General features: G+C 40.8%; 1 protein-coding gene across 2 annotated transcripts; it reads right to left on the bottom strand.

The window, feature by feature from the left end:
* Positions 1 to 3: 3 nt before the first annotated feature.
* Positions 4 to 25786, bottom strand: Hykk (hydroxylysine kinase). 2 transcript variants are annotated; one of them, XM_051197502.1, is made up of 5 exons: positions 25337 to 25479; positions 22167 to 22517; positions 21386 to 21525; positions 9938 to 10121; positions 4 to 917 (listed from the first exon to the last, which is right to left on the bottom strand). In XM_051197502.1, exons 2-5 carry the CDS (start codon positions 22510 to 22512, stop codon positions 457 to 459), a joined length of 1131 nt encoding a protein of 376 aa, XP_051053459.1. In that variant the 5' UTR covers positions 22513 to 22517; positions 25337 to 25479; the 3' UTR covers positions 4 to 456. The 2 variants fall into 2 exon arrangements, with proteins under 2 accessions (XP_051053459.1, XP_051053460.1); XM_051197503.1 differs by lacking the exon at positions 25337 to 25479 and adding an exon at positions 25722 to 25786 and having other exon boundaries at positions 7 to 917.
* Between the last annotated feature and the right edge of the window lie 1907 nt (positions 25787 to 27693).

The following is a 27693-nucleotide window of genomic DNA, read 5'->3' as shown; positions in this document are numbered from 1 at the left end:
ACAGAATTAGTGTTGTGGTTAAAACATGTGGATTGTTTAAAACATGTGAATATAGTTATACATATGTATTCTTTTCACAGTTTAAACATTGATTTAAGGACTAGAATAGCCTTTAAGACTGATTACAAGTCATATATCATCAAGTATGGTTCATATAAAAGACAAACAAGACCTGCAAAAAGACATGCTTCCTTGTACATGTGTTTTTCCTTTCTGTAGTGCTGAGGTTGAGCCCAGGGCTTTGCACTCTAGGAAAGTGTTCTTAATGTAGCACTTTCTTAAGTGTAAAATACAGTCCAAAGGTTGCTGTAAAAACTAGACCTGTCTTTGCCCCTTCATATTTAGAACGGATCTGTTTTACCATATCATTTTTTAATCCTGCAGGAAAGTTCTTCATGAATTTGATCTGAGCCTAACTGAGTTTTGATTGCCAAGGAAATACAAACTTTTCTCTGGTCACATAGAGATCGCAGACTCATAGGATTTGGCAGTTTCAAACCAGATTTCTTCTACAGCTTTCTGGCCCATGTCAAACAGTTGCTGTAAATGCTTCCATCCAGTCTTTGCTGTAATCATTAGGTACTCTTTGTTGCCTGGGTACAGCTGGCAGGTGTATGCAGCCATGACAAGCGACTGACTAAAGCGACTGCATACAAGCAAGAACAAAGCGCTTCTTTCTACAGCAGTCAGAGGGATCACACTCTCAAACCCTGCAAGGATGTGACCTCCTACTTGTATAGGATCCGTGTTTTCAATCATCATATACATGATGGTGATTGCCACTTCAAACACATAATAGCCATAGCTCATGTCACCAAAGTCTAAAATCCCAGAGACCTGATACACAGCATCTCCAGAGGATGACTTGCTGCAGTCTACTAAGATGTTATGGTCGTTAAGATCACCATGATTGATACCTGAAATTAGAAAAATCATGTTAAAAAGATATTTAAAATTAGCAACTCATTCTCTTTCTGTCTAAAGCAAAGCCATCTAAATAATCTGATGAGCAAAAATAAGAGATAAAATAAGAAACTGTTTTCTGAAAGTCATTTTCCCTTGAGAGGACACTGGCGGAGTTTTGGCTCCTTTGCTCTTGCTTCTCACCAGTGCAGAGGGTAAGGTGGGGACTGTAGTACTCACAAACACCCAAACACTCAAAGCCAGGGACATGCAAAAAGAACAGAGTCACATTCATATCATTATAGGAAGCAGAGGCTTACATGGAACGCATGTACCTTTATTTATAGCTAAGCCTCACAAGTTCTGATAGGCCTGGTGTGATGGCGCACACCTTTTATCCCAGATTCAGGAGGCAGAGAAAGACAAATCTCTGTGAGTTCAAGATCAGCCTGGTGTCTACATAGATCTACATAGAGAGTTCCAGGCAATCCAGGGCTGGGGACACACACACACACACACACACACACACACACACACACACACACAAAGAGAGAGAGAGAGAGAGAGAGAGAGAGAGAGACTCTGTCTCAAAACCAAAAGTAAACCAGAAACTGAAAGTGTTTAGAAAATGTTATAGCAATTAGACATCCAAGAGAATAGTACATGGCCTTGCCTGGTTGGTCAGAGTATAGTCCAATTGGAGTTATGTCTAGTGTTGTTAGCTGCTTGTGGTACAAGCTATGACCCAAGCATGCCCAGTAGAAGCATACATTGAATTGTAATATGTTGGGAGAAAAGAAACCCCCAAACTTGTCTTTTTCATGGACAATTTGAAAAATACTGATTTAAGCTACTGTTTAGAATTCAGACACTATTAGTTTGTTCACAAGCAACAAACCTCCGGGAGTCACATACCTTATAATAACTAGGTGACATAGAACATGTAACTTACAAGTTCATTCTTGAGTCAGGATCTGACTCTGAAGCACAGACTGACCTATATCTCACGACAATCTATCTGTCTTAGTCTTCTGTGTGCAGGAAATAGAGGTGTGAGCCACCATGCTCAGCTTAACTTCTATATGATTAGGTTTGTCTAAATTATGCTCAGTTAACTTGTACCACAGTGAATGATACTAATGAACATTATTGTCAACCATACATTTTAAATTATACATTTTTTAATAGAAATGTAGCATAAAATTAATTAAAAATATATATACACATATATATATATTTATATATCAAAATTAGAAATACAAGGAAAAACAGAAATTCCACATCACAGAAGGATATTAAAGTATGTTTTACTCAGTTGTTGTTAGAACAGACAAAATGATCACTAAGAGATATGGAAAAATTTCAACATGTTTGACAAACTTGACCTAATGGGCATACACCCCAAAATGACACATATGTTTTCACTTTAATAAAACATGAATTTTTTACAAAAATGTAACAAACATCACACCATAAAGATTCGAGTATTATAAAATAAATGTCAATGACTGCAGGCATATAGACCTGTCCTGTTCAAACTCATAGCCATTAACCACAGGTGGCCATTTCAGTTCATTAAGATTTGAGGCTAGAGAGATGGCTCAGCAGTTAAGAGTACTGACTGCTCTTCCAGAGGACCTGGGTTCACTTCCTAGCACCCACATGGCAGCTCATAACTGAGACTCCAGTTTCAGGAGATCTAATACTCTCATATAGAATATATATATATATATATATATATATATATATATATATATATATATATCCAATTCACATGAAATAAAACCAAATAGATAATTTTTTAAAAAGATTATATAACATGGAATGGCTCAGTTCCTTTGTTGCACAAGCCATATTTCAAGTATTCACTAGCTACATGATGACTGTTTCACTAGAAAATACAGATACACAATATTTACTTTATGAACTCCTATTGGACAACAGTGATAAAGAGTATGTTTCATTTTGTTTGTTTGTTTGTAACAGGATCTCTCCATGTAGTCCTTGCTGTCCTAGAATTCCCTATGTTGATCAGGCTGGCTTCAAACTCACATAGATTCTCCTGCCTTCACCTCCCAAGTGCTCAGATTAAAGGTGTATGCCACCATGCCTAGCTAACATGTGTTTCTTAACCAAAATACAATTACAGTAGAACTCAGCAGTGAAGTGATAACTAAATAATCCCTCATATTACAGAGGAAATAATTTATCTCTCTAAATATGATGAAAAGAACATATTCTAAAATGAGTTACAGAATATCTAAAAGTAAATGAAAACATTTATTAGAACTTAGTGTGCACAGTTTCTCTTATAGCTGTACACAGCTATATTTCCAAAACCAGTGCTTCAAATGGTAGCTGGCTAAGACATCCAGGCTAACTGAGGAAAGGGGGTTCAGCAATAATGGAGAGCACATAATGGTAGCAGCACAAAACAAACAGAAACAGTAAGAGACAAAGCAGGAGGAGTAATCTAATATCACCTCCCTGCTTGGACAGAAAATGAGCAAACAAAAACGGACTCCCACATTTTCTAATTTAAAAGCGATAGAACTGACTGCTACAGGGCACAGGGTTCCTCACTGCGGAAATAAAGTGTTCTGAAATTAGATAATGCCTGCACAACCCAATGGACATATAAAACCATAGAGTTGTAAAAGTACATGGATACATTGCGTCTTCTGTGAATTATATCCTAATTAAGCTGTAAAAAGAATAATGGGATATATTATCTTCAATCTAAAAACTAACAAAATATTCTTTGATAAATAACAAATATCTCAAAACAGAATAAATTTTGCTTTGGTTTTTGAAGCATGCTCTTGCCATGTATCCCAGGCTGGCCTCAAATTCCCTATCTCTCTTCCTGTCTGAGCCTTCCAAGGGCTGGGATTGTGTCATGCCCCACTATCCCTAGTTGGAATAGATTTTTATAAATTCTTAAGCCAAATAGATCTTTCCCCAAACAAACTTTAAATCTGAATATCAGAAAGAAAGAACTGTGCATGGTGGAGCACTGGGGGGCAGAGGTAGATGGTCTCTGTGAGCTTGAGGCCTTTATGGTCTACATAATGAATTCCAGCCAAGGTTATATAGCAAGACTCTTTCTTCACACACACACACACACACACACACACACACACACACACACACACACACACACACAGGAGGAGGAAGAAAAGCTAAGGAAAACAGTGTCCATGTTTGAAATAAAAATAGGTACAAGCCATCACAAATCAAGACTTATATTTAATTTTGTGTCTGTAGTCCAAGTAAGGGCAAAGAAAAAGAACACAAAATACCATGAGTTAAGCACCTCTTTCAAGAAGTTTCTTTTTTTTAAGGCAAACAGGAAACATTTAGGGGAAAAAAAAAAAAACAGCTAATAATATGAGTAATTTAAGATGCAATAAAGAGGGCCTGGAAAATTGAAAATGCCCCTCCCCAAAGGATGGGTCTGTGGTAAGAGCCACTGGGAAAATCAAGGAAAGGGGCTAGTAATCTGCATTCAGAACAAAAGGACAGATGTCACTAAAGACCTGATTGGTATCAGAAAAGAAGTAAGAAGGCTGGAAAATGGCTCAGGGGTCAAGGACACCAGCTGCTCTTCCCATGATTCCAGGTTCCATTCCCAGCACCCACATGGTGGCTCCAGTTCCAGAGGATCAACGATCCTCTTCTGGTTTCCTTGGGTACTGCAGGCATGAAGTACACAGACATACATGGAAGCAAAACACTCATACATAGAAAGTAAAAGTAAAATCTCACAAAAAAGCAGGCAGTGCAGTAATAAATGATAAATACAATTTTAAAAGGTGTTAAAGGCTTATAGTTACAAATACAAAATTTTAGATGAATTAGGTAAATTTCTATAAAAATACAACTCATTAAATATGGCAAAAATCTAAATGGTCCTATATAAACTAAAGGAATCAACTTGCTAATTTTAATAATTTCTGGGGTTTTTTGTTTGAGACAGGGGCTCACATAGCTAAGCTGGTCTTGAACTAGATACGTAGCTGAAGATAAGCCCAAATTCCATATCTTTGTGTCTTCATCTCCCAAGTGCTGGGATTACAGGTGGGTGCCATCATACTCAGTCTGCTAATTTTAATACTTCCCTAAAGAAAGATACGGTACTAAATTGACCAAGTAGAAAATTACTTTAAGTAGTACAAAAAGAAAATGTTGTCTTATTTCATATATATATGTATATATATAGTATATATATATATAGTAAATTTGTATTTGAGAGTGTGTATGGCACATATGTGTAGGTGAGTGAGTGCACAGGTCAGAAGAGGTCGTTGGATCTCCTGGAGCTTGAGTAACAAGGTATTATGAGCCACCTAACATGGGTGCTAAGAACTGAACTCCAGTCCTCTGGTAGAGCTGCAAGTGCTCTTAATAGCTGAGCCATCTTGCCAGCCCTACTCTAATCTTATAATCACGGAGATAGAAAAACTCCCTTATATAAATAATTTTATAAGTCTAAACCTATACAAGGATATTATAAAGGGAAAAACTGTAAGGAGATGTTTCTTAGGAATGTAGATGTAAGTTATAATAAAACATTAGCAAACTGAAAAGATAATATATAATAAAAAGAGAAATGGAAACAATACAATGACCATATTGGGTTTAAATTAGGAATGCAATATTGATTTAATGTTAGATACAACTAAAATAATTTGACACACCTACAGATGTAAGGAGAAATAAACAAGGAATACAGAAAAGCTTCCTTAACCATGTAAAAGATGTTAACAACAACAAGCTAAAGCCACATCCCAACTAATAGGGTTTTGAGACAGTCTCTCTATGTAGCCCTGGCTGTCCTGGAACTTGTTTGTAGACCAGGCTGGTGTCAAACTCACAGTAGTCCCCCTACCTCTGCCTCCCGAGTGCTGGGATTAAAGGTGTTCACCTCATGCCTGGCTATCACAGTCAATAGTTAAATACTGAGGGTTGGCAAGAAGGCTTACTAGGTAAAAGTGCTTGCTGTGCAATCCTGATATCCTGAGTTCCATCCCCAAGGAAAGATCACTCTGAAAAGTTGTCCTATGGCTTCCACTTAATATACTCCAGCACATGCATGTCCAAAACCATAATGCACATGTGTACAAATCACAATAAATCCTTAATTGAACACTGAAAGAGTTTCCTTGGTGAGATAAAACAAATACAAGGACTGCCTCACCTGGCCTGGTTTTACATACTCGTAACCTGAGTTTGGCAGGCTGAACCAAGAGGAATGTGGGTTCAAGGCCAGGCTGGTCTATATGGAAAGACTGTACTTGAGAAAAGAATTTTTTCTTCCTTTATAGAACATTTCAGATGATTTTGTTGTCCACATATAAGTTCTGAAGCATTTTGAGATAAATTACTTAATTGATGTATTTGAATTTGAGCACTTGAGAGAGAGCTCAGTGGTTACAAAGCACTTCCTGCTCTTCCACAGGACCTGAGTCCAGTTCCCAGCACCCACATGGGTACTCTATCTACAGGGGAATCTAATACCCTCTTATCACCTCCATAGGTACCTGAATGTGGCTTTCACACACACACACACACACACACACACACACACACAAATACAAAGTGTAAAATAAAATGTATGAATGTGTTGGGAGCATAGCATGAAGACCCTTATGCCCATAGATCTCCAGGGAAACCAGGAATGTAAAGTATGCACGATTGTTTTTCCAATGGGAAAGATATAAAATCTGTTCTTTCATCCAGAAAGCTAGTTATTAGAAGTGTTTAATAGCCAGGTGATCTGTGTTATCTATTGGGCCAGGCCAGGTGATCTGTGTTATCTATTGGGCCAGGTCATATCAAACTCCTACAACCAGAACTGGAGGTGGCTAGTATTCTAAATGAGCCTTACAGCCAGCCCACCACTGCAATACTGAGCTACAACCAGGACCAGAGATAGCTAACATATTACATTATTTAGTCATTACATTATCTCTATAGCCAGAGGCTCCCGCAGGCTCCCACAACCTGCACCAGAGGTGGCTGGCTAATAGCCCAAATGATTTCTGTGCTATCTGTAAGACTGAGACCAGACCAGAGCCTTCCTTAGGCCCTTAAGCTAGTACAGGTAGCCCATCTCTAGATCCCATCTTCAACCCTGAGTTGAGTTTTGATGTAATTACGCTTCCTTGTCACCCGAGATAGTATTACACCAGGACATTTTTTCCAAATTATACTGTGTTTAAATATACTGACTATCTGACTATAAACTGCCTGGCATCAGACTCTCTTAGGTTTTATCTAGGTTGACAAAGTCAATCTAAACCGAGTTTTCTTTCTTTTCCTTTTTGTTTTTTGGTTTTTGTTTTTTTTGAGACAGGGTTTCTCTGTAGCTTTGGAACCAGTCCTGGAACTCGCCCTGTAGATCAGGCTGACCTTGAACTCACAGAGATTCACGCGTCTCTGCCTTGTAAGTGCTGGGATTACAGGTGTGGGCCGCCGCCACCACCCGGCTTTGAACTGAGTTTTCATCCTCACCTATCTTGGCTCATTTCCCTGCCCTACACCTGAGGAGCCCCCCTTCATGGATGCAATAAAGTATCACTTTGAAATATCAGCAACAAACAAAAAGTGGAACCTGAAATACAATATTAGTATTTTTAAATCAAACATATTAAATGAAGAAAAGAGTATAGTATCGTAGGCTTGAGTACAGGAGTGGTAGAGTATTTGTCCAGCATGTGCAATTGATCCGTGGCATTGTCAAAATATATACACAGGGCCAGTGAGCTGGCTCAATGGGTAAAGATGCTTGGTGCCATGTCTGACAAGCTCTGAGTTCAACCCAGGGGCCCACAAAGTAGGAAAGAAGGAGAGAGAGAGAGAAAAAAAACCCTTTAAGTTGTCCTCTGACCTCCACATATGTGCTACAGCTTGTGCATCCCAAAATAAACAATACAATTTAAAAAATGTTTATCATGTAATTCCTCGTTAGGGACATTTATAAAACCCAATGTCTATGTTACTTATCTATCTACATCTTAGGGATAAAGATCTCTTATGGGTATATGTAAATGGAGACATTGACTTTATTCACAGATTAGACTAGTTTTAGAAACATACTGTAATAACCATTCCCTTCAAATTTAACTACAAACCAATTGAAATCCAAAGTATCAACAGACTTTTTTTAAACCTATGTCTTGCTGATCCTAAAACTGATGTGGAAATACAAAGGGAAAAATAGTCAATATCTTGTTCTGTTTTGTTTTTTGAGATAGGGTTTCTCTATGTAGCCCTGGCAGTCCTGGAACTCACTCTGTAGACCAGGTTGTCTCCGGACTCAGAGATCCACCTGCCTCTGCCTCCACCTTTGGCAGTTAAGATTCTTATATAAAAGAGCAAGATGGAAGATAAGTTCTCTTCTATTCAAAAACTAAGTTCAAGAAATTAATATTGTATAGTAATATTTGGGGCATTCACAAATTCTCCTATCTAAGAATATGCTGGACTATACTTAAAAAAAAAAAAGGTATTGTAGCTTGTGATCTTTCTTGTTTATTGACATGTGAATATAAATGATTGTTGCTTCAAAGTAAGAAACTTCAAAACCAGTGTACACAAGGGTACACTCCATGTCTATTGCTGAACTATTCAAATAGCTAGGAAATGAGACCACCCTAGATATCCATTAACAGATAAATGGATAAAGAAAACATGGTACACATGCATAATGGAATTTTATTTGCCCATATGTAAAAAAATGTAATCATGGTATTTGCTAGGAAATGGATGCACTGGAGATTGTTATGTTAAAATGAAATAAACAATACTCAAAAAGACAATGTGGCATGTCTTATATGTAGACTCTAGATTTAATTTGTGTGTGTATGTATTTGTTGCAGGGCATGAATGTAGAAGAAAGCCCAAGAGAGGGAAGAAGAGACCTTAAGAAAAGCATCTGGGGAAAGAGAAGGTAATGGAATTCATGTTTCATGGAAGCAGAAGGTGAACTAGTTGCAGGGGGGAAGGGCATCAGGAAGAATGGAGCAGAGACATAATCTAAACTGATATTTGTTGTATAGGTATAGAGATAGACAACTAGACCAGAAGAATAAAATAATTCAAATCACATTTGGTTCATAACAGCAGTGGTATTGCAAAACATATTGTATGTAAAACCCCATGTGGATTATAGAAATAATGTAAAAAGCAAAAGAATACAAAATATAGGATGATAAAATATGTTACTGACCATATGTAAGATTAAAATATTTGAAACCATTAAAATTGGCCACAGAATGGGAGAAACATCTATACACATATAACTATTAATTACAAAGGATTCATCTGGAGCATGTTTAGAACTTTCCTCAATCAATGAGACAAAAAATACTAAGAAAAATAGGCAAAAGACTTGAATAGCACGTCACAATGGCCAGCTAAATGGAGAAATGTATTTTAAAATGACAATAAGAAACTAGAATATGAAAATAAGATAGAAAAATATGTGTCAAAAGTTAAAATGGTAGTGCAATAAGGATGTCTACACCCTGACATAGCAGCGTGAATTCATACAACCTCTTTTGGAAACTGGCATTATTTGGTCAAGTTTATGTAAGATTGATACAGGAGGGTTTCTGTGAAACTACACAGGCCAAACAACAACAAACTTCAAATAGAGCAATTTTAAGAATAGTAAAGTTGGGCTGGAGAGATGGCTGAGAAGTTAAGAGCACTTGGGTGCTCTTCCAGAGGTTCTGAGTTCAATTTCCAGCAACTACATGGTGGCTCACAACCAACTATATTGAGATTTGGTGCCCTCTTCTGTCATGTAGGGGTACATGCAGACAGAACACTGTATACATAATAAATAAATAAATCTTTCAAAAAAAAAAAAAGAATAGTGAAGATACTATTCTTGTAAAAATAAAAGGAACAAAAACATCTTATGGTATGATTAATCTAAGTATTACCTTCATATTTCCCTGACAATATGAAATTTGCCAATTTAAAGGGTGAGAAAAGTACATACTTTGGTTGGGGAAATACTCACATTCTCGAAAATGACTTAGTTTGGTCATTACTTCTTCCTTGAACAGCTGAATGACCTGTTCAACAATCTCCCGGTTTCGATTCTGGCTCAGGGCACCTATATACTTCTCTAGAAGAGGGACATTTTTCAGATTCCAGATGAAGTTCTCCCGATGAAGAAGATTTAACTTTGGATGATGGAATTCCTGAATGAAAAGCAAGAAACAGAATAGGATGCAGTTTAAACAGTAGAGTGCTCAGCACTCACAGTGTCCTACTCTCTATCCCAGTGATAAAACTAGAAATGGCACCATATGCCTGTAAGCCCAGCACCTGAGAGGTGGATACAGGCAGATCAGAAGTTCAAAATCAGGCCAGGCAGAGGTGGCACACATCTTTAATCCCAGGACTCGTGAGGCAGGCAGATCTCTGAGGTTGAGGCCAGCCTGGTCTACAGAGTTAGATCTAGGGCAGCCAAGGCTAGACAAAGAAACCCTGCCTTAAAAAAAAAAGTTCAAAATCATATTTGGCCACATAGTGAGTCTGGGCTTGCCTCAAAAAAATAAATAAATAATTTTTTAAAAGCAAGAAACAGTCTCTTGATACCCTCTGACTCTATGAGAGATCTGTCTTTTGCCACTAGAGGAGGCAGATGGCACTCTCCCACTCTCTTCTGGCAACTGTCCTGCCTCATTTATGGTAACCCATAAAGCAAGATAGATAAATTGACACATATCTGAATACTTGGAAGGCTGAGATAAGAGGATCTTTCCTTCAAGACACATGTCTCTCTTTAAAAATCCGCAAAAATCTTAAGTTACTTTTCATTTGATCAAGACCTTATAGTTTTGGGAGCATAGTCCCATCTTACTTGATCTTCCCTGATATGAAGACAGAATTTCTTTTTTCTTCTTTTAAGTTTTTTGAGACAGGGTCCTACATTGCCCACTCTGGCCTTGAACTCCCTATGTATGAAAGGATTACTTTGAACTCCTGATCCTCTTGCCCTTGCCCCTAAATGTGTGCTAGAATTAGAAGCATATGTCACTGTGTCAGGCTCATAGACAGGGATTGCTAACTAGTGCTTACAAAAGGAACTGGAGACTGCTCTTAGCATGGTGGCTTACACCTGCAATCCTATCATTCAGGAGGCTGAGACAAGGGGATCACTCCAAGTTCAAGGTCAGCATGGGTGGATATGATGGTTTAAATAAAAATGGCCTCCATGGGCCCATAGGGAGTAGAAGTCTTAGGTGTAGCCTTGATGGAGTAGGGGTGGCCTTGGAGGAAGTGTGTCACTGGAGAGTGGGCTTTGAGGTTTCAGAAGCTCAAGCCAGGCCAGCTGCCTGCTGATCCAGATGCAAACTCTTGGCTCCTTTTCCAGCACCATGTCTGCCTGTGTGCCACCATGCTTCCCACAACAGCAATAATGGACTAAACCTCTGAACTGTAAGCCAGCCCCAATAATACGTTTTCTTTTATAAGAATTGCTGTGGTCATAGTATCTCTTCACAGCAACAGAACCCTGACTAAGACAGTGAACCACAATGAGTTCCAGGCCAGCTTGGGCAAAAACTAACTAACTAACTAACAAACACAAAATAAATTAAAACAAGACTGGTAAGATGGCTAGGTGGGCCCAGATGCTTGTTAATAGGTCCAATGACCTAAGTTTTGATTCCTTGATCCCACCAGGTAGGGGAGAACTGTCTCTAGAGAGAGAATCGTCATCTGCCCTATATACTTCTACCCTTGCACTGTGACATACAACACAGAGAGAGAAAGAGAGAGAGAGCAAATAAATAGTTTTGTTAAACAAACAAGTCAAAATATCTGTTTTCCCCCACTCGCCAGACAAGGCTGGCCCCTGTCAGTTTTCACTGCATCCTCCCTCAGTTCCATCACTCTGGCCTCCCTGGAACCTCACATTCTTGGTGTATGCTGTTTCTCTCTTCCAGGATGCCCTTTCCACAGTGATGTTATGAGGGGAAAAAACACCTCTGCACAGACTTCCTGATCACTCCACTAAAATTTCAACCCCTTGTCAGTATTTCACAGCCCTGTCTATGGGGATGTATGCATGGGAGGTACTGCCTTAGGATGATTTGTCCTCTCACTAAGCTAACCTCTGCTTCTCCATCAGTGCCCCTGCTGTGGGTCCATCTGTATCAGGGTACATTTCTGCTCTGCATCCCCCCAGGCCTGGAAGCTGCTTAGAGGACAGCACACCTGTGCCCTCAGCATCCTCTCTTCAGCTGGTGAAACCTCTCCAGTTCTTTCAACTCTTCCTCCTGAGACCATTTTCAACCTCCCCACTTTCTGGTGAGTTAAATACCACCACAGAGGGTTAGCACCAAAACACCAGGAGCTATAGCTTTGGAGATAGAGTGACTCAGAATAGAGGCAATAGTAGAAGGAAAGGTCTCATTTCCGGCTCTTCAATGTTACTCCACTCTTCTTAAATCTCATGTTACTTTTATTTTTATTTGGTGTGTACAGGGTAGGCAGGTGTGTGTTTATGTGAGTGCATGTGTTTATGGGTATATGGGTTATGGGTATGTGCACTGGTCAGTAGAGGTCAGATAGTCTGGAGCTTGCCAATTAGGCTAAACCAAAGCTCCAGACATCCTCCTGCCGATCCCTCCACAGCACTGGGATTATAAGCTTGCCACCTTGCCTGGTATTTTCATGTGAGTTCTGAGGAGACAACTCGGGTCTTCATGCTCCACTTACTGAATTCTTTCCAGCCTCTTTTCTTATTTTTAATTGTCTATTATATGTGTGATTGTGTATGTGTCTTGTGTGTATATGTACATGTGAATGCAGGTGCCCACAGAGTCCACAGGCAGTTGTGAACCACCCATGTGGGTGTTAGAAACTGAACTTGGGTCCCCTGGAACAATATATGCCTTTAAGCACTGAGCCATCTCTCCATCTTTTTTTAAAAGCAAATTAACAAAGCCAGGTGTGATGGCACGTGCTTTTAATCCTAGTACTTTTAGGGCAGAGGCAGGTGGATCTATATGTATTCCAGGACAGCCTGGTTTACATAGTGAGTTCTAGGACAGTCGGAGTTACATAGTGAGACCTTGTCTAAAAAAATAAATAAATAAATAAATAAATAAATAAGTGCTTAGAGCTGGTGAGATAAATCACCAGTTAAGAGCACTGACTGTTCTTCCAGAGGTTCTTAGTTCAAGTCCACAACCATCTAGAATGGGATCTGATGCCATCTTCAGGCCTGCAGGTGTACATGCAGATAGAACACCCATACCTTAAAAACAAATTATTTAAAATAAATAAAATAGAACACTCTTGTTGGTTTTCCAACTACAGTCTACTCAGGTAAGGTTTAGGGTGAGCTACCACAATGCTGGCACTGTAGTGCCGGACACCCACATGATGTAATCTCAGCTCTCACGGCTATAATGGCAAGAAGACTGCACTGAGTCACACAGACAATAGTTCCAACTCCCTCTTCTACTTGCAAACAGGCCACAGAACATCTCAGATCTTAGTTTCCCCAGCAGGAAAATCAAGATGTCAGCCATTCATGGATTGACTGAACCAGGAAAAACAACCCTCATACATGATGGGGTTTCACACATGCCACATTTTTAGGTTGTTTGTTTTGTGGTGCTGGAGGTAACCCAGGAAGCAGTCTCTCTCTGAGTTATGTCCTCAGTCCAAAAGTTTGACTATTCAAAAATATAAATTTTGCACCTAACCATCCTGACTTTTCTGGCCTTTCCTTCAATCTGAATTGGCAGTAGTTTATTAATTCATGGCACCCACCTCTCAGTCATCACCCTCACGCTTTCCCTCACCAGGGCTCCCATTTCCTAATAACTTTGCTTCCTCTAGTACAGAACTCAGGTCACAGACATATTCACAGGTTGCTCCATGCTTTCTTCTTCCCTGTGCTTGAATCTCCTGAGTCCAACCACCAACCCATCTGTCAATCAAGCTGCAACCAAATTCCAGTGTTATTCAGTCCTATGACTTATAAATGTCTCGGTTTGGGTGCCTGTGATGTCAGGGCTCCTGTCTACTCTGGATCCCCTAGGTCTGGAAGCTGCTGGAATCTTCAGAGGCCCAACGACATCATTCACAGAGTAGTCTCAGCCTCTACTGCAGGGACAGGACTGAAAGAAACAGCACACTTAAGCAGTGTCACAGGCACTGTAGCTCAGTACATACAGGAAGGTTAAGGGTCTTTGCCTGTTACAGCATGGTAGGAAGTCAGTGAGGACATAGGCAGTGGGGATAAAGTATGTCAGAAGGCACTGTGATACCAAGCAGGGAATCATTCTCTGTGTCCCCCAGGGCACCCCTGTTTTCCACATGACAACCTAAGACAGGTAGCACAGCAGGGCTGCAGGTGACCAATTGAACAGCTGAGTATTTGTCATGTGGGGATGTCTCCTCTGAAACTGCATTTGCCATCTCAAGCTTCAGGAGGAAGAGGCATGCAAGTGAACCCATGAACAGGCCGAAGGGAGGAACAGAGATAAATGAGTTCATGGAAGCCCTGGCAAAATCCCAATAGCGTTCTTTGCAAAAATAGAAAAAAATCTTGTATAAAACTATGAAAGACTCCAAATATCCAGAGTGATTCTGAGGAGAAAAGCAAAGTTAGAGGAATTTAATCTGATTTAAGATTATATTACAATGTTATCATAATGCAAACAGTATGAGTGTTGAGGGTATATTTCAGAGGTAGAGCATGTACTTAGTATGAAGGTTGCCCTGGGTTCAATACCCAACATCAGAAAACAAATAGAAGCAAAAATAGCATTTTACTAATACAAAAGCAGATACAAGGACTTGAGGAACAGTGCAGAGAATCTATAAGTAACCCTCAAAAACTCAGTACCAAGTAGTGTTCAACAAGGGCACCACACAGACACCATGGGGAAGGATCAGGTTCTTGAACACAGTTCTGGGAAAACTGGAATTCAACATGAAAACAATGATATTGGACATGTATCTTACACAAAAATCAACCCCAAATAGACCAAAGATCCAAATGTCAAGATCATAGAACTCCTTGACAATGGCTCTGTGAATGTTTTCTTGCCTGTCACACCCAGAGAAAATATAAACAGATGGAATTATACCAATATAAAAGCATAGAAAAACCAAGCCCTGGGACTGGGGAATGCACTCAGTGCAGTGATCTGATGACAGGCACAGGCCTGTAACAACAACACCGCGAAATGGAGACAGGGGGATCCCTGCGACTTGCTGGACAGCCAGTGTGGCCAATTGGAAATTCCCAGGCTTGGTGAGAGACCCATCTCAAAGAATAAGGTGGAGGACTAGTGAAATGGCTTACCAGGGAAAAGCACTTTGCCAAGCCTGATGATTTGAGTTTGATTCCGGAACCAATGTAGTAGAAGGAGAGAACTGGCTCCTGCACACACACTCTAAATAAATATGAAAAATTTAAAAAATAACAAAAAATATGGAGAGCAATCAAGGAAGACATTGATATCAACCTCTGCCCTTGACAAGCACTTGCACACATGTAAGCGCATACACACACAACATGTACATGCATGAACATAATCACACAAACTCAACAGTTTTAATCTCAATCAATAGTTCAGAGAGATACAGAGAAAGGGCTAGTATGCAATATTTGTAAAGAATTAGTAAACTCAGTAGCAAGAAAAACAATGTAACTCAATTTTAAAAGTGAACAAAAGACTAGAACAGACATTTTTTTCCAAAGACAATACAAAAATGCTCAATGGGCACAAAAAGGTGGTGACCATCAATAACCATCAGGGAAATAGAAACTGGGAGCACCATGAGATGTGGTGGAACATTATTTTAGGGTGTGTGACTTTTGTCTATGCTGCATTTGTTTAACTCACTGAAGCTGTGATCCATTGCCTGTCTAAAACAACTGATGGGCTAATAACGAGCTGGATGGCCATTAGCAAGGCAGGAGCAAGGACAGGAGGGGCTGGCAGGCAGAGAGGATACATAGAAGGAGAAACAAGGAAGGAGAGAGGAGCAAGAGAACAAGGAGAGGATGTCAGCAACCACCCAGACACCCTGCCAGCTACGGAGTAAGAAGGAAAGAAAGATATACAGAAGAAAGATAAAAGCCCGGAGGGGGAAAGGTAGACAGGATAATTTAAGAAAAGCTGGCTAGCAACAAGCCGAATTAAAGCCAGACATTAGTAAGTAATAATAAGACTCTGTGTAATTTATTTGGGAGCTGGAGGGGGGGAGGCTCAAAAGACCAAAAAGGCCAAAGAGCAAAAAAAAAAAAAAAAAAAAAAAAAAAAAAATTACAAACAATAATGAGATGTCACTTCACACCTGTAAAGACAGATACTATCAGAAATATGAGTGATAACTAGTGTTGGGAGGGTATAGGGAAAGAGAACCTGGGTATATGTTGACAAGAATGTAGAGTCACTATAAAACACAGCATGGAAAATTCCTAAAAAATTAAAGCCATAACTATCATGTGACCCCTTCAGTTCAATCTTTTTTGGGCACAGACCTAAGGAAAATGAAATTACAACCTCATAAAAAAATATTTGTACTAGGCCAGCGGTGGTGTTGCACACCTTTAATCTCAGCATTCAGGAGGTAGAGGCAGGTGAATCTAGGTGAGCTTGAGGCCAGCCTGGTCTACAGAGCTAGTTCCAGGACAGCTAGGGACACACACACACACACACACACACACACACACACACTCCACAAAACAAAACAAAACTCTGTCTAGAAAAAAAATCTGTACTATTATGTTCATTGTAGTTAGTCATAATGGCCAGGTTAAAAAAAAAAAAGAGGGGTGTGTAGTATGCCAACATTTACATGGTAGCAAATATTTAGCAAAAGGCAAACTATTTACAGCCTCTGGAGAGAAATGCAGAGGAGTAAATGTTTAAGACTAACAAGTTGAATGATCTAACAACAGAAATACCAAGGCTGCTACGTGTCCTCAGCATTTTTGCTAAGTGAGACATGGGAAAGGAGGGCTGAAATACAGGAGTTAAATGAATGTCTCCAGATGAGGGAAGGATAAGGGTCTTCCACACAGTTCTGGGAAAACTGGACTTCAACATGAAAAGCACTGGTATTGCACATGTACCTTGTACCACATACAAAAATCAACCCCAAATAGACAAAAGATCCAAATGCCAAGATTTGAAATCATAAAACTCCTCGAGAATGGCTTTGTCAATGTTTTCTTGCTGTCATATATCATTTCAGAGAAAGAATAAACAGGATTATATCAATCTAAAAGCTTCATAGGGAAAAAAATATCAACAATTATTGGGGCTGGGAATTGCAGTGATCTGATAATAGGCATTATAGACACTATTTTATAGTATATGCATTTTATAACATGTTTTATACCTCAATTATATCACAATACATTTATTTTAAATGATAAAGGAGAAAGATAAGAAATACTTATTGAAACAGCATATTTGTGAGATATTTTGATGATGCTGTAGGGACAATATAGATATAATACTGGATAATATACCACTAAAAAGGTTTTTCTGACTAAAATTAACATATGAAGAAAAATCTTCTAAAAATACACTTAAGCCAGGTATGATGGCATATACATGTCATCCCAGTAGGAGGCAGAGGCAGGAGGATTGCCATAAGTTTAAGGCTATCACAGTCTACATAGTGAGTTCCAGGTCAGCCAGGGATATGTAGAAAGACCCTGTCACAGGGGCTGGAGAGATGGCTCAGTGGTTAAGAACCTGATGCTCTTGCAGAAGACTGGAGTTCCATTACCAGCATCCACACACTGGCTCACAACCATCAATAACTCTAGTTCCAGGGGATCTTCTGGCCTCGTTGGGCACCAGGCATATGAGGTACACTTACACAAATGCAGGCAAAACACTCACATACATACAATAAATAAATCTATTTTTTAAAAGACCCTGTCATAAACAATGTAAAATAACTAATTAAATTCCAAATATATTGACATTAATAAGTAGATATTGTGTGTGTGTGTACATGTGTATACAAGTTCATGCACATGTGTGTATACCTGGAACCCACAGGTCAACAGTGGCCATCTTCCTCAGTTGCTCTTCATTTTATTTTACTTTTTAAAATTATTTATTTACACATGTATGTTATGCACACATGTGCATGGATATGGATATATGTTGTGCGCGCACACACACACACACACACACACACACACACACACACACGAGAACATTTATGTATGTATGTGTGCCAGGGAATGAGTGTGGTGTTTGGAGAACAACCTGTGAGAGTCAATTCTTTCCTTTCACCATGTGGGTCTCAAGCTTGGTGTCGAGAATCTTCAGTACTCAGCCATTTTGCCAGACCCTCCATCTTATTTTTTGAGACAAGGTCTCTAACTGACCTTGGGACTTCCCTCTTTGGCTAGACTGGCTGGCCAGAAAGCCCCCTCTCTCTTCCTCCCCAGTTCTGGGAGGCAGGCTGCCATTCTTTTATGTGGGTATTGGGATCCTAATTCACATCTTTGTGTTTGTGCCAATGGAATCATCTTTGTAGTGCCATAAATGGATATTTTAATGAACATCCACAAATGAATTTGCTCAAACTAAGTTTAAAGTGTTCTGACTGAAATGCTTAAAAAATATGTGTACTACCCAAAGCCATATGCAATACTATTTGTTGAATATGTGAACAGAGTGCTTTAGAAAAAAGTTTATAAACACTTGTTGAACATCAATTCCAGAGGATGGGATTACTGATAACTTTTGATTTTTCTTTGCATTTCTACTGGGTTTTCTTAAATAATGAGTTACTAAAGGGTTTTTTTTTTAACCAGAAAAGAAATGAGTTACTTCTATTTTGGGATAGCAGGGTAAATTAATACTGTATAGATGGTCACATGGCCTTGACATTCTGGCCAAGAGGAGTAACAAACTTGGTTTGCCCAGTTATAAAAGTTAAACTACTGAATAAAATTAAATCACTGGCATTAAGTTATGAAGACAGACAAATAAAATGAGTTTGTTCCCACTCACTACCTTGACAGAGACTCTGCAGAGGGAAAACCCAGGAAGAGCCCAGAATGCTCAATTGAGTTGAAGAGAGAGAGAGAGCTGAGAGTCCAGGAAGACCAAGGCTGCTAGAGTTTGTAGGACAGACTCCAAAGGTCAGAGCTGCAGAGAGAACAACAAGCCCTCCTTGAGAATTTGATGCATTGGTACACGCCCCACAAGTTAAGTCTGAGGGAAGGACCATCTGAAAGGTCTGGAGGGATTAGATGGGGCACATACACAAGGCTGGAAACAGTGTCCATGGCTACTGACCACTCTGGCAAACATCCAGTTTATAGGATGTTGGGCCGAGAACTCAGAAGGGGCTTTGCATTACATAATTCTTAGAGTAAACCCAGGCCTGACCCCACCTCTCAAAGTTTACAAGCAAGACACAAAAGAGTCAAATGGTTTCCAATTGACCTAACTGTGTCTACTCCAGGGAGTTCAGTGGGTATCAAACATAAGACACATGTGGGAGCTGTACATGGTCACATATACCCCAATGGGGAAAAAAGTAAACTAGTCTGAATATGTCAATTAAGTGACAGAGACTCTTGGTTTCGTCTTTTCTTTTTTCCTCCCTCCCTCCCTCTATCCATCCCTCCCTCCCTCTCTCCCTCCCTCCTTCTATCCATCCCTCCCTCCCTCTCTTCTTCTCCCCTCTTTCTTTCTTTATCTTCCTTTTTTCCTTCCTTCTTCTCTCCCTTCCTTCCTTCCTTCCTTCCTTCCTTCCTTCCTTCCTTCCTTCCTTTCTTTCATCAGGGAGTCAGAATATAGCTAAATCCAGCCTTGAATTTTCAGCAACCCTCCTTTCTTAGCTTCCTAAGTGCCGGGACTACAGACATATACCACCATGCCTTGTAAGCATAGACTGCATAAAAAACAAAAACAATTAAAAAAAAAAAAAACAAAAATAAGACCCTAAAAACTCTTCCTATTAGGAAAATTTCAAGAATAATGACTGCCACATAGATCAATGTTCTGTTTTCTGTTTGCTAACTTTTAGCAGACTACACATATGTTTCTGAGAATGAAAGAATGAGTCCCATCCCTTTCCTCTCTTACTTCATTCTTACTTAATTGCTTTTTGCTTCAGAATAAGCCTAGGTTAGAATCCATGCCTTGCTCAAGCCTTCCCCAGCCGGAACTTAACATTAAAACAAACACTAAATATGGCTGCGTTCTCTACTAAGCCTCTTGAAACGTTAAAATTGTTTGTTTGCTTGTTTCTTGTGAGACAGAGTCTAGCTACAGAGTCCTGACCTAGAACTCACTAAGTAGATCAGACTGGCTTTGAACTTGTGGTGACCCTCTTGATTCTGCTTCCCAAGTGCCAGGATTGAAGATGTGCACCACCACGTCCAACCTTTCCCTAACTCAAGCCCTTAATCGGCTTTTACTATTGCTTATCTGACTGCTGAATTAGCTTCCTAGATGTGCCTCACCTTTCTAGCTCTCAGAGTGCTACAATTAGGTTTTGCACAAAAAAACCAAACCAAAACAAAACAAAAAAAAAAAAAAAAAAAAACCTCCCAAGGATCCCTACTGCCTGTAAAATACAGTTCAGATTCCTTACTTTGGAGGGTGGGAAGACAGGGTCTTACAGTGTAGTCTAGGTGGCATCAGCCTCCCAGTGTTAGGGACAAACCAATTCCTTACTGACACAGAATGCATATCTTATTATCTGACTCCACCTTATATACTCAATTTTATCTCATCTGCCTCATTTATAACCCTTATATATCACAGCCACAATAAATTACCCAGAGGTTCCTGAATATGGTCCTTCATTGTCTTTCATGTGTTCTGTCCTTCACCTGGAATGTCCTCCTTCCTCCTTTGCTTTTTAACCAATGCACTCCTAACTTTAGAACCAGTTAGGTGCTACTTTTGAACAATGAAGTCTTCCAGGGTGTCAAATGTACAGTGCTAGGTATCAAGAATAAAAGATGGATAAATGTACCAGGGAGGCAGTATAATTGGTGGAGTGCTTATCTAGCGTGCACTGAAGCTCAATCTCCGGGGCCATATAAACTAGGCATGGTGGTGCATGCCTATAATTCCAGTACTCAGGTGATAACGTCAGGAAGATCAGAAGTTCAAGGTAATCTTTGGCTGTACAGTGAGTCTGAGGCCACCCTGTACTGTAAGAGACCTGTCTCAAAGAAGAATGAATAAATAAAGCATAATGTTCATAAGATTATCATGGCTAGCCAGACATGGTGGTGCATATCTTTAATCCTTTAGCCCAGCCCTTTCAAGGCAGAGGCAGGCAGATCTCTGTGGTCAGCTTGGTTTACATAGTTAGCTCCAGGCCAGCCAGAGCTACCCAGTGAGATTCTATCTCAAAGCAAACAAAATAAAACAAAACAAAAGATAAACAAACAAAAATCCCTTACAAACAAAATAAGACCCCCAACTCTTACCTCCAATGTTTTATCCAACTGGGCAGCTAGCCTTCCTATTTCATATAATTGCTGGTGGCTGACAGCAATCTCAGCTATGGGTCTTCCTGGGAGGTAAGTGAGCATTCTTACCAAGTAGCTCTTGATTTCAGATCCACTATCTAGATTGAAGGAATGACACATCTTGTCAATCATTCTTGAAAAAAACAATAGAGGCTATTGCACATGCTAGGCAAGCACTCTGCAAAGTTTATTTTCCAGCCTCAAGTACGTGCTTTTATTTATTAGACTGGCTGCATATGCTAGTACTGTGTTGTAGTAGGAAGAACATGAAACTAGCAACCAGGCATTTTAAACCGGATTGTCATTACAATGTATGTGACCTGAGGCACAGCACTTGAACACATCTGAGGGACTTGAGGCTTTCCCCTTTAAAGAGTGCTGAGATGTGCCTCAGTTAGCAAGCAGCTGCTTGAGATCAGTTTCTTGGAATTTTTAAAGTGTGAGGTCTTCACCATCTTCTTTTCTCTTATCTATTCTTTTTAGGAGCAATACAAATTTTAAAAAGGCTCCAATCGCACAGATGAGAGCCTGCATGTGCAAGGGTCTGGGTTTGATTCCGAGCAACACATACAATCTTTTTGTGTTAAGAAAGATCAGAACATGTCCTCCTGATTTTCACAGGTACTATTTATTAGGACATTTATAAAAAGAAAATTTAAATTTATACTAGATCTCAACTCAAACCATTTCCAAACCTGTAGCCAGTGTACAGTAATATGACAGTATAGGAATCTCTTACCAATGGACATGAGCGAGATCGTGTTGTCCCCTTTAGTTCGGCACACAGAGGCTGTTGGAAATCCAGCTGCTCTCAAAAACATGATGATATGGTTCTGCATTTCAATCAGGTCCGGAGTTTGGCTAGACTCTGTGTTGCTTATTTTGAGGACATATTCGACGGGGTCATCTGTAGTGTCTTTGGTTCTTGATATGTGAACATGAAAGTTTTGGTCATCATAGCTAGGGAGTGGCTGGATCTTAGAAACTTTGAACCCAAATACTGATTCTACCAGTGCAGAGGCTTGTATCTCAGTAAAAGTGGGCTTGGTGGAAGCCTGTGACTGCTGGCCATCTCCATTTGACATTATGTCTAGGGGGAAAATAACAGCCAGAAAAGAGACATATTACAATGACAGACACTTATTTGAATGATTATTATCAAGGCAGACCACTGTTTTTATATGTTGAGTCTATGCTTCTAGATTTTTATTTATAAAGTTAAAAAATCAAATTAGTGAATGAGAGAGGTGGCTCCACAGTTAAGAGCACTTATTGCTCTTTTCAGGAGATCTGAGTTTGGTTTCCAGCACTCACGGTGAGCAGCTCATACTCACCTGTAACTCCAGGGGGATCTGACACCCTTTTCTGGACTCTGTAGGCATCTGCAGTTACATGTGCATCATAGCCACACAGAGACATTTAAAAATTAAAATAATCTTTAAAAGAAACAAATTGATGTTCTACCAGGGCACAATGCCCCATGTGTATAATCCCAGCACTTGGAAAGCAGAGGGTAGAGGACTGTTTGGAGTCCAGGCCAGCTTGGTCTACCTAGCAAGTTCTAGGGTGGTGAAGGTATATAGGGAGACCTTGTCTCAAATAAAACAGAAAATACAGAAACAAAAACATTGGCAATTGAATCCTTGTGTCATAAATTATTTTTAAATTTTCTTCCCAACTGGAAGATAAAGTTCTAAGGACAAATGCAGGGCACAGAGGCATTTTTGTTGTCATCTAATTCAATCCTTCCTCTTGTCTACCAACTTTAGGTGGGAATGTAGGGCCAAAGAAATTAAGAGATGTGTCTGGAGGCTTGGAAGATGGCTCACAGGGTAAGGTGACCAATATGTGAGTATGAGGTTCGCATGAACAACCACCATAAAAAAGCCAGGCTTGGTACTGCCTGTAATTCTAAATTGTTGCATTCATTTATGTTTTTGTTTTTTGAGACAAGTTTCATGGAGCATAGGGTAGCCTTGAACTCATCATATAGCCTTGATCTTCTGATCCTCCTGCCTTTACCTCCCAAATTCTGAGACTATAGGTATGTACCACTGTTTGGCTGATTTGGTGCTGTGTGGATCAAACTCAAAGCCTCATACATGCTAGGCAAGCATCCTACCAAGTGAACTAAGTCCCCAGCCAAGTTGTTGTGTTCTTTTTTTTGGGGGGGGGCAGAGGCTCGAGACAGGGTTTCTCTATGTAGCTTTGAAGCCTGTTCTGGAACTTGCTCTATGGACCAGGCAGACCATGCTGGCCTCAAATTCACTTACATCTGACTGCCTTTGGCTCCTGAGTGCTAGGATTAAAGTCATGTGCCAGAACCGCCCAGTTTAAATTGTATTCTTGAATATCACTTCTCATGTTTACCTTCTGACCATAGTATTTGCTTTCAGAAAGCAAATTAAACTCTTCAGATTTTGTTCACTAAACATATTGTCACAAAGACTAAACAGGGTTTCAAAACAATCTTTGCACCTGAAACTTCTGGAAACTAATACATCCTGTCACACTGCTTTTAGCCTTAAGACTTTTACAAGGAGGTTTAAACATTTCATGTGTGTGTGTGTATACTCCAAGATGAAATCCTCTCAACTCTGGAAGAATTTAAGGGTATTAGAACAGTGTTGAGGGCTGGAGAGATGGCTCAGAGGTTAAGAGCGCTGACTGTTCTTCCAGAGGTCCTGAGTTCAATTCCCAGCAACTACATGGTGGCTCACAGCCATTTATAATAAGATCTGGTGCCCTCTTTTAATGTGCAGGCAAACATATAGATAGGACACTGTATACATAATAAATCAATCTTTAAAAAAGACAGTGTTGAATTTGATAGGAATTTGATAAGGAGCTGGGTGTGATGGAGCACATCTTTTGTCTCATCAATCCAGAGACAGGGACAGAAAGATTGCTGCTTGCTGAAGTTCATCCTGGAATACCTACTGAGTTCCAGTCTAGTCCTGGCTACAGCAGAAGACTTGTCTCAAAAAGAAAAACGTTCTTAAAGTTAAAAATATTTTTAGAGGCAATAAGTGAAGGCCAATCTCCAGAAAATGTTCCCATGACCTTAAATGGGGTTTGTTAAGCATCCTTCTGCAGAGCTTTGTTTGCTAAGCAGGGCAAGGTATTATTGGCAGGTTTGGTCACAAGACAACCTGGTGCACTAAACAGGTGCTCAGCTGCAGAAAGTTGTTCCAGCCACAGCTGGGCTACCAACCTCTGAAACTTCAGTCATGTGGCCTCTAAGAGTTCAGCCATGCCATCTCTAAAAGTCCCTTTGGCACCGATAGCTAAGCTGTTAAAAGTTCTCATTTGAGCTTGTATTTGTCTTTTCATTGTACACACAAAGAACTCCACATCATGAGAGAAAAGGCATGCATTGAAACCTGCTACCGAAAGTAAATACACACAAAGAAATGTTTTTATCAGAGATTTCCATTTTAACCAAACGTGTGTGGAAAGGATGGAGGGCGAATCCAAATCCTATATAGGTGTTAGTGTACTTCTTGCCAACAATATTTAGGTCCTGGAAAATCCCTCAATCAGTAAGGGATTCTAACCAGGAGGTTGGCACCAGACTCCATAATCTTTGCTGAAGAAAAGGGGAATGAAGAGGGAGTGAACCTTCCACTTTGCACTTTGTACAAGGTACACGTGAAGAGAGAGAGAGAGAGAGAGAGAGAGAGAGAGAGAGAGAGAGAGAGAGAGAGAGAGAGAGAGAGAGAGCAAAACCACAGAAACCAGTCTTTCCTTTCATCCTTTCCTAAAGTATTACAAGTCTCGTGAACTCTGCCCTAGCACTTCTTCCAAGTCGGTCTTCTGCGACCCTTATGCTATGAGCTTCCAAGGCTGGGAAGCAGGCACTTGTATTCCCTGAATCTATTTAGTGAGACAATGCTGGCCACCACTCACAGTTCACAGGCTGCAGGGACTCTAGACAGCAGTTTTCCAAGGGCGATTGGAACAGCACTTCCCGCTGCTCCAGAGGGTCTAGCTGCAGAAAAGACAACGGTGGATGGGAGGTGACCCACAGCTGGGTTCCCGGCCTTGTGTTGGTTAGGCTCTGGGGAGCCTCTGGGATGACATCCACCCCACACCAAGCAGGCCCAAGGAGGGTGGGACCCTCGGGATTGCGCTCAGTGATTCCAGCCCCAGCAGGGCTGGACAGAGAGCTGCCCGGTCAACAAGCAGCGAGTGTGAGGGGCACGAGGGCAGCAGGAGCCTGCCGCTCGCTCTTAGGGACGTTCGGTCACGGAGACCCCGGGCCGGTCTCAGCCTCCCCCCCATCCTGGCTCACCCGCCGCGACTGGACCTCCCAAAGCAGATCTGCTCTCCTCACTCAGCAAGCAAGACGCTGCGGTCCTGGAGCGCTGGAGGTGGAACCAGACCCGCTGCCGTCAGCCCCGCCTTCCTACTGGCCCCGCCCATATTCCTCCGACCAGTCAGCGCACGCTGCTGGCCGACCATACCCAGCCCTTTCCCCGCCCCCAACAGAGTTCGGGGACCCAGCCTCTGATTGGCTGTCTGCAAACCGACGAACCTGTCAGTTTCGGCTCTCTAGTCAGGATTCAGAACTCTTGTTTCTGATTGGCCCTCGAGTAGCCATTTAATAGGCTTTGGGCCCTTGAGCGGCTCCTGTCAATTCTGACCTGGTCAGCTTAGTCCAGGCAGCGACTTGGAGCTTGTCTGTCAGAAAGCTGCCTCCTGAGAGTTCTCATCTTGGCTTTCTTTCCTTACTCCTTCCCGCTCTTTCTGGAAGCGCATATCCTGGAAGCCATCTTCATAGAGCGCGGCCAGAATTGTATTCTCCCCAGAAGGGAATCCTGGTCCGGAAACTGCAAGGGTCAGTCCAACTCTTTGAGGGAACGGGCTCGCTCTCCAGGTACTGGAATGTTTCAACCTGAAACGACTGTATAAACACGCCTACACGTCAGTGCTGGCGGGAAAACTGAAGTCTAGAGTGCACAGAGCGATCAGACCGTGGTTACCAATTCCCAGTTCAAGACCTTGGCCCCATCACCCTTATTCAAACTAGGTAACTCACTCAGTACAGCAGAGGGAGAGAAAGCTTCACCAACAGGGGTGTAAGCACCACAGTTCCCATCTGGGGTAACAAAGGACTCTTACACCAAGCAACAGAGCTAGTAATTGGGTTAGAATCCCTATCGAGATAGGACAGTTCAGTCAACGGGAAAGTGCTCAAGAGCTTGCCTGGGATTCTGGGACAAGACCACACATCTGGATGCCCTTCTCCAGCTAAGCCGGCCTTCTCTGATAGGTCAGAGCACTCCCTCCTGGAAGAGTCCTGTACATCTGTCACTCGGGTTTGCAATTGGTCTCCTTCTGTAGTTTTGGTGTATGCACATCTCACTTGTTTTTTCCTGTCCAGGCACAATCATGGGTGCGATAGTTACTCTGATTTCCTTATTAACTTGAATGTTCTCCCCAAGCCCCAACAACCATCATAATGAGAAATTTGTTTCCCCTACTTTAGATAAATGGTTCTTACCTAATGCGTTTTTAATTTTCAAGAAGCAAGGGTGTTTTTCTGCACTGTAGGATGTCAATGACTTTGACTTGGATTTTCTGTAATCAGAAATGGACTCTTGTGTGCTTTCTAAGGCTCCTCTGCAATATCTGAATTCTTCTTACCTCTCACTAGTCTACTTCTACTGGTCCGTTTTCTTTCTCCTCATAGGATGAAAAAAAAATGTGAATTAAGATTGAAAATGAAAAGTGTGAGAACTGAAGGCACAGACAGACCAACAGAATTCACAATCACGTTTGGTTTGAGGCCATTTCCACTCCTTGGACATTCCGTTTGCTTGTGTGTGTGTGCATGTGTGGTATGCATGTATGTGTTCATACACACACACTGATGAAAAGGATGTGGTGTCCTTTCTGGTAACAGATCGTTGCTTTATTCCATTGAGAAAGGGTCTTTCACTTGGAGCTCATTACTTTTTCAGCTAGACAGATGGTCAGAAAGCTCTAGTGATCCTGTCATCTCACCACTCCCTGACCCAGCACCAGAGTTGCAGAAATGCACAGTAATGTCTGGCTTTTTACATGGGTTCTGGGGATCCCAATTCAGGTCTTCATGTTTGGGCAGCAAGGACTCTTAACCACTGAGCCATCTCCTCAAATCTCCTGGGATATTCTTCAGGATTGCATAGCCTGGTATAGTGATGGGTGTGTAATTGTAGCACGTCAGAGCTTGAAGCAGGATTTTGAGTTCAAGGCAGCTAGGCTGGATTACATAAGGAAAC

This window comes from Phodopus roborovskii, unplaced genomic scaffold, assembly GCF_943737965.1.
Source record: "Phodopus roborovskii unplaced genomic scaffold, PHOROB, whole genome shotgun sequence".
Taxonomy (NCBI): domain Eukaryota; kingdom Metazoa; phylum Chordata; class Mammalia; order Rodentia; family Cricetidae; genus Phodopus; species Phodopus roborovskii.
Note: the sequence above shows the minus strand (reverse complement) of the source record. Positions and strands in the feature narration are given on the sequence as shown.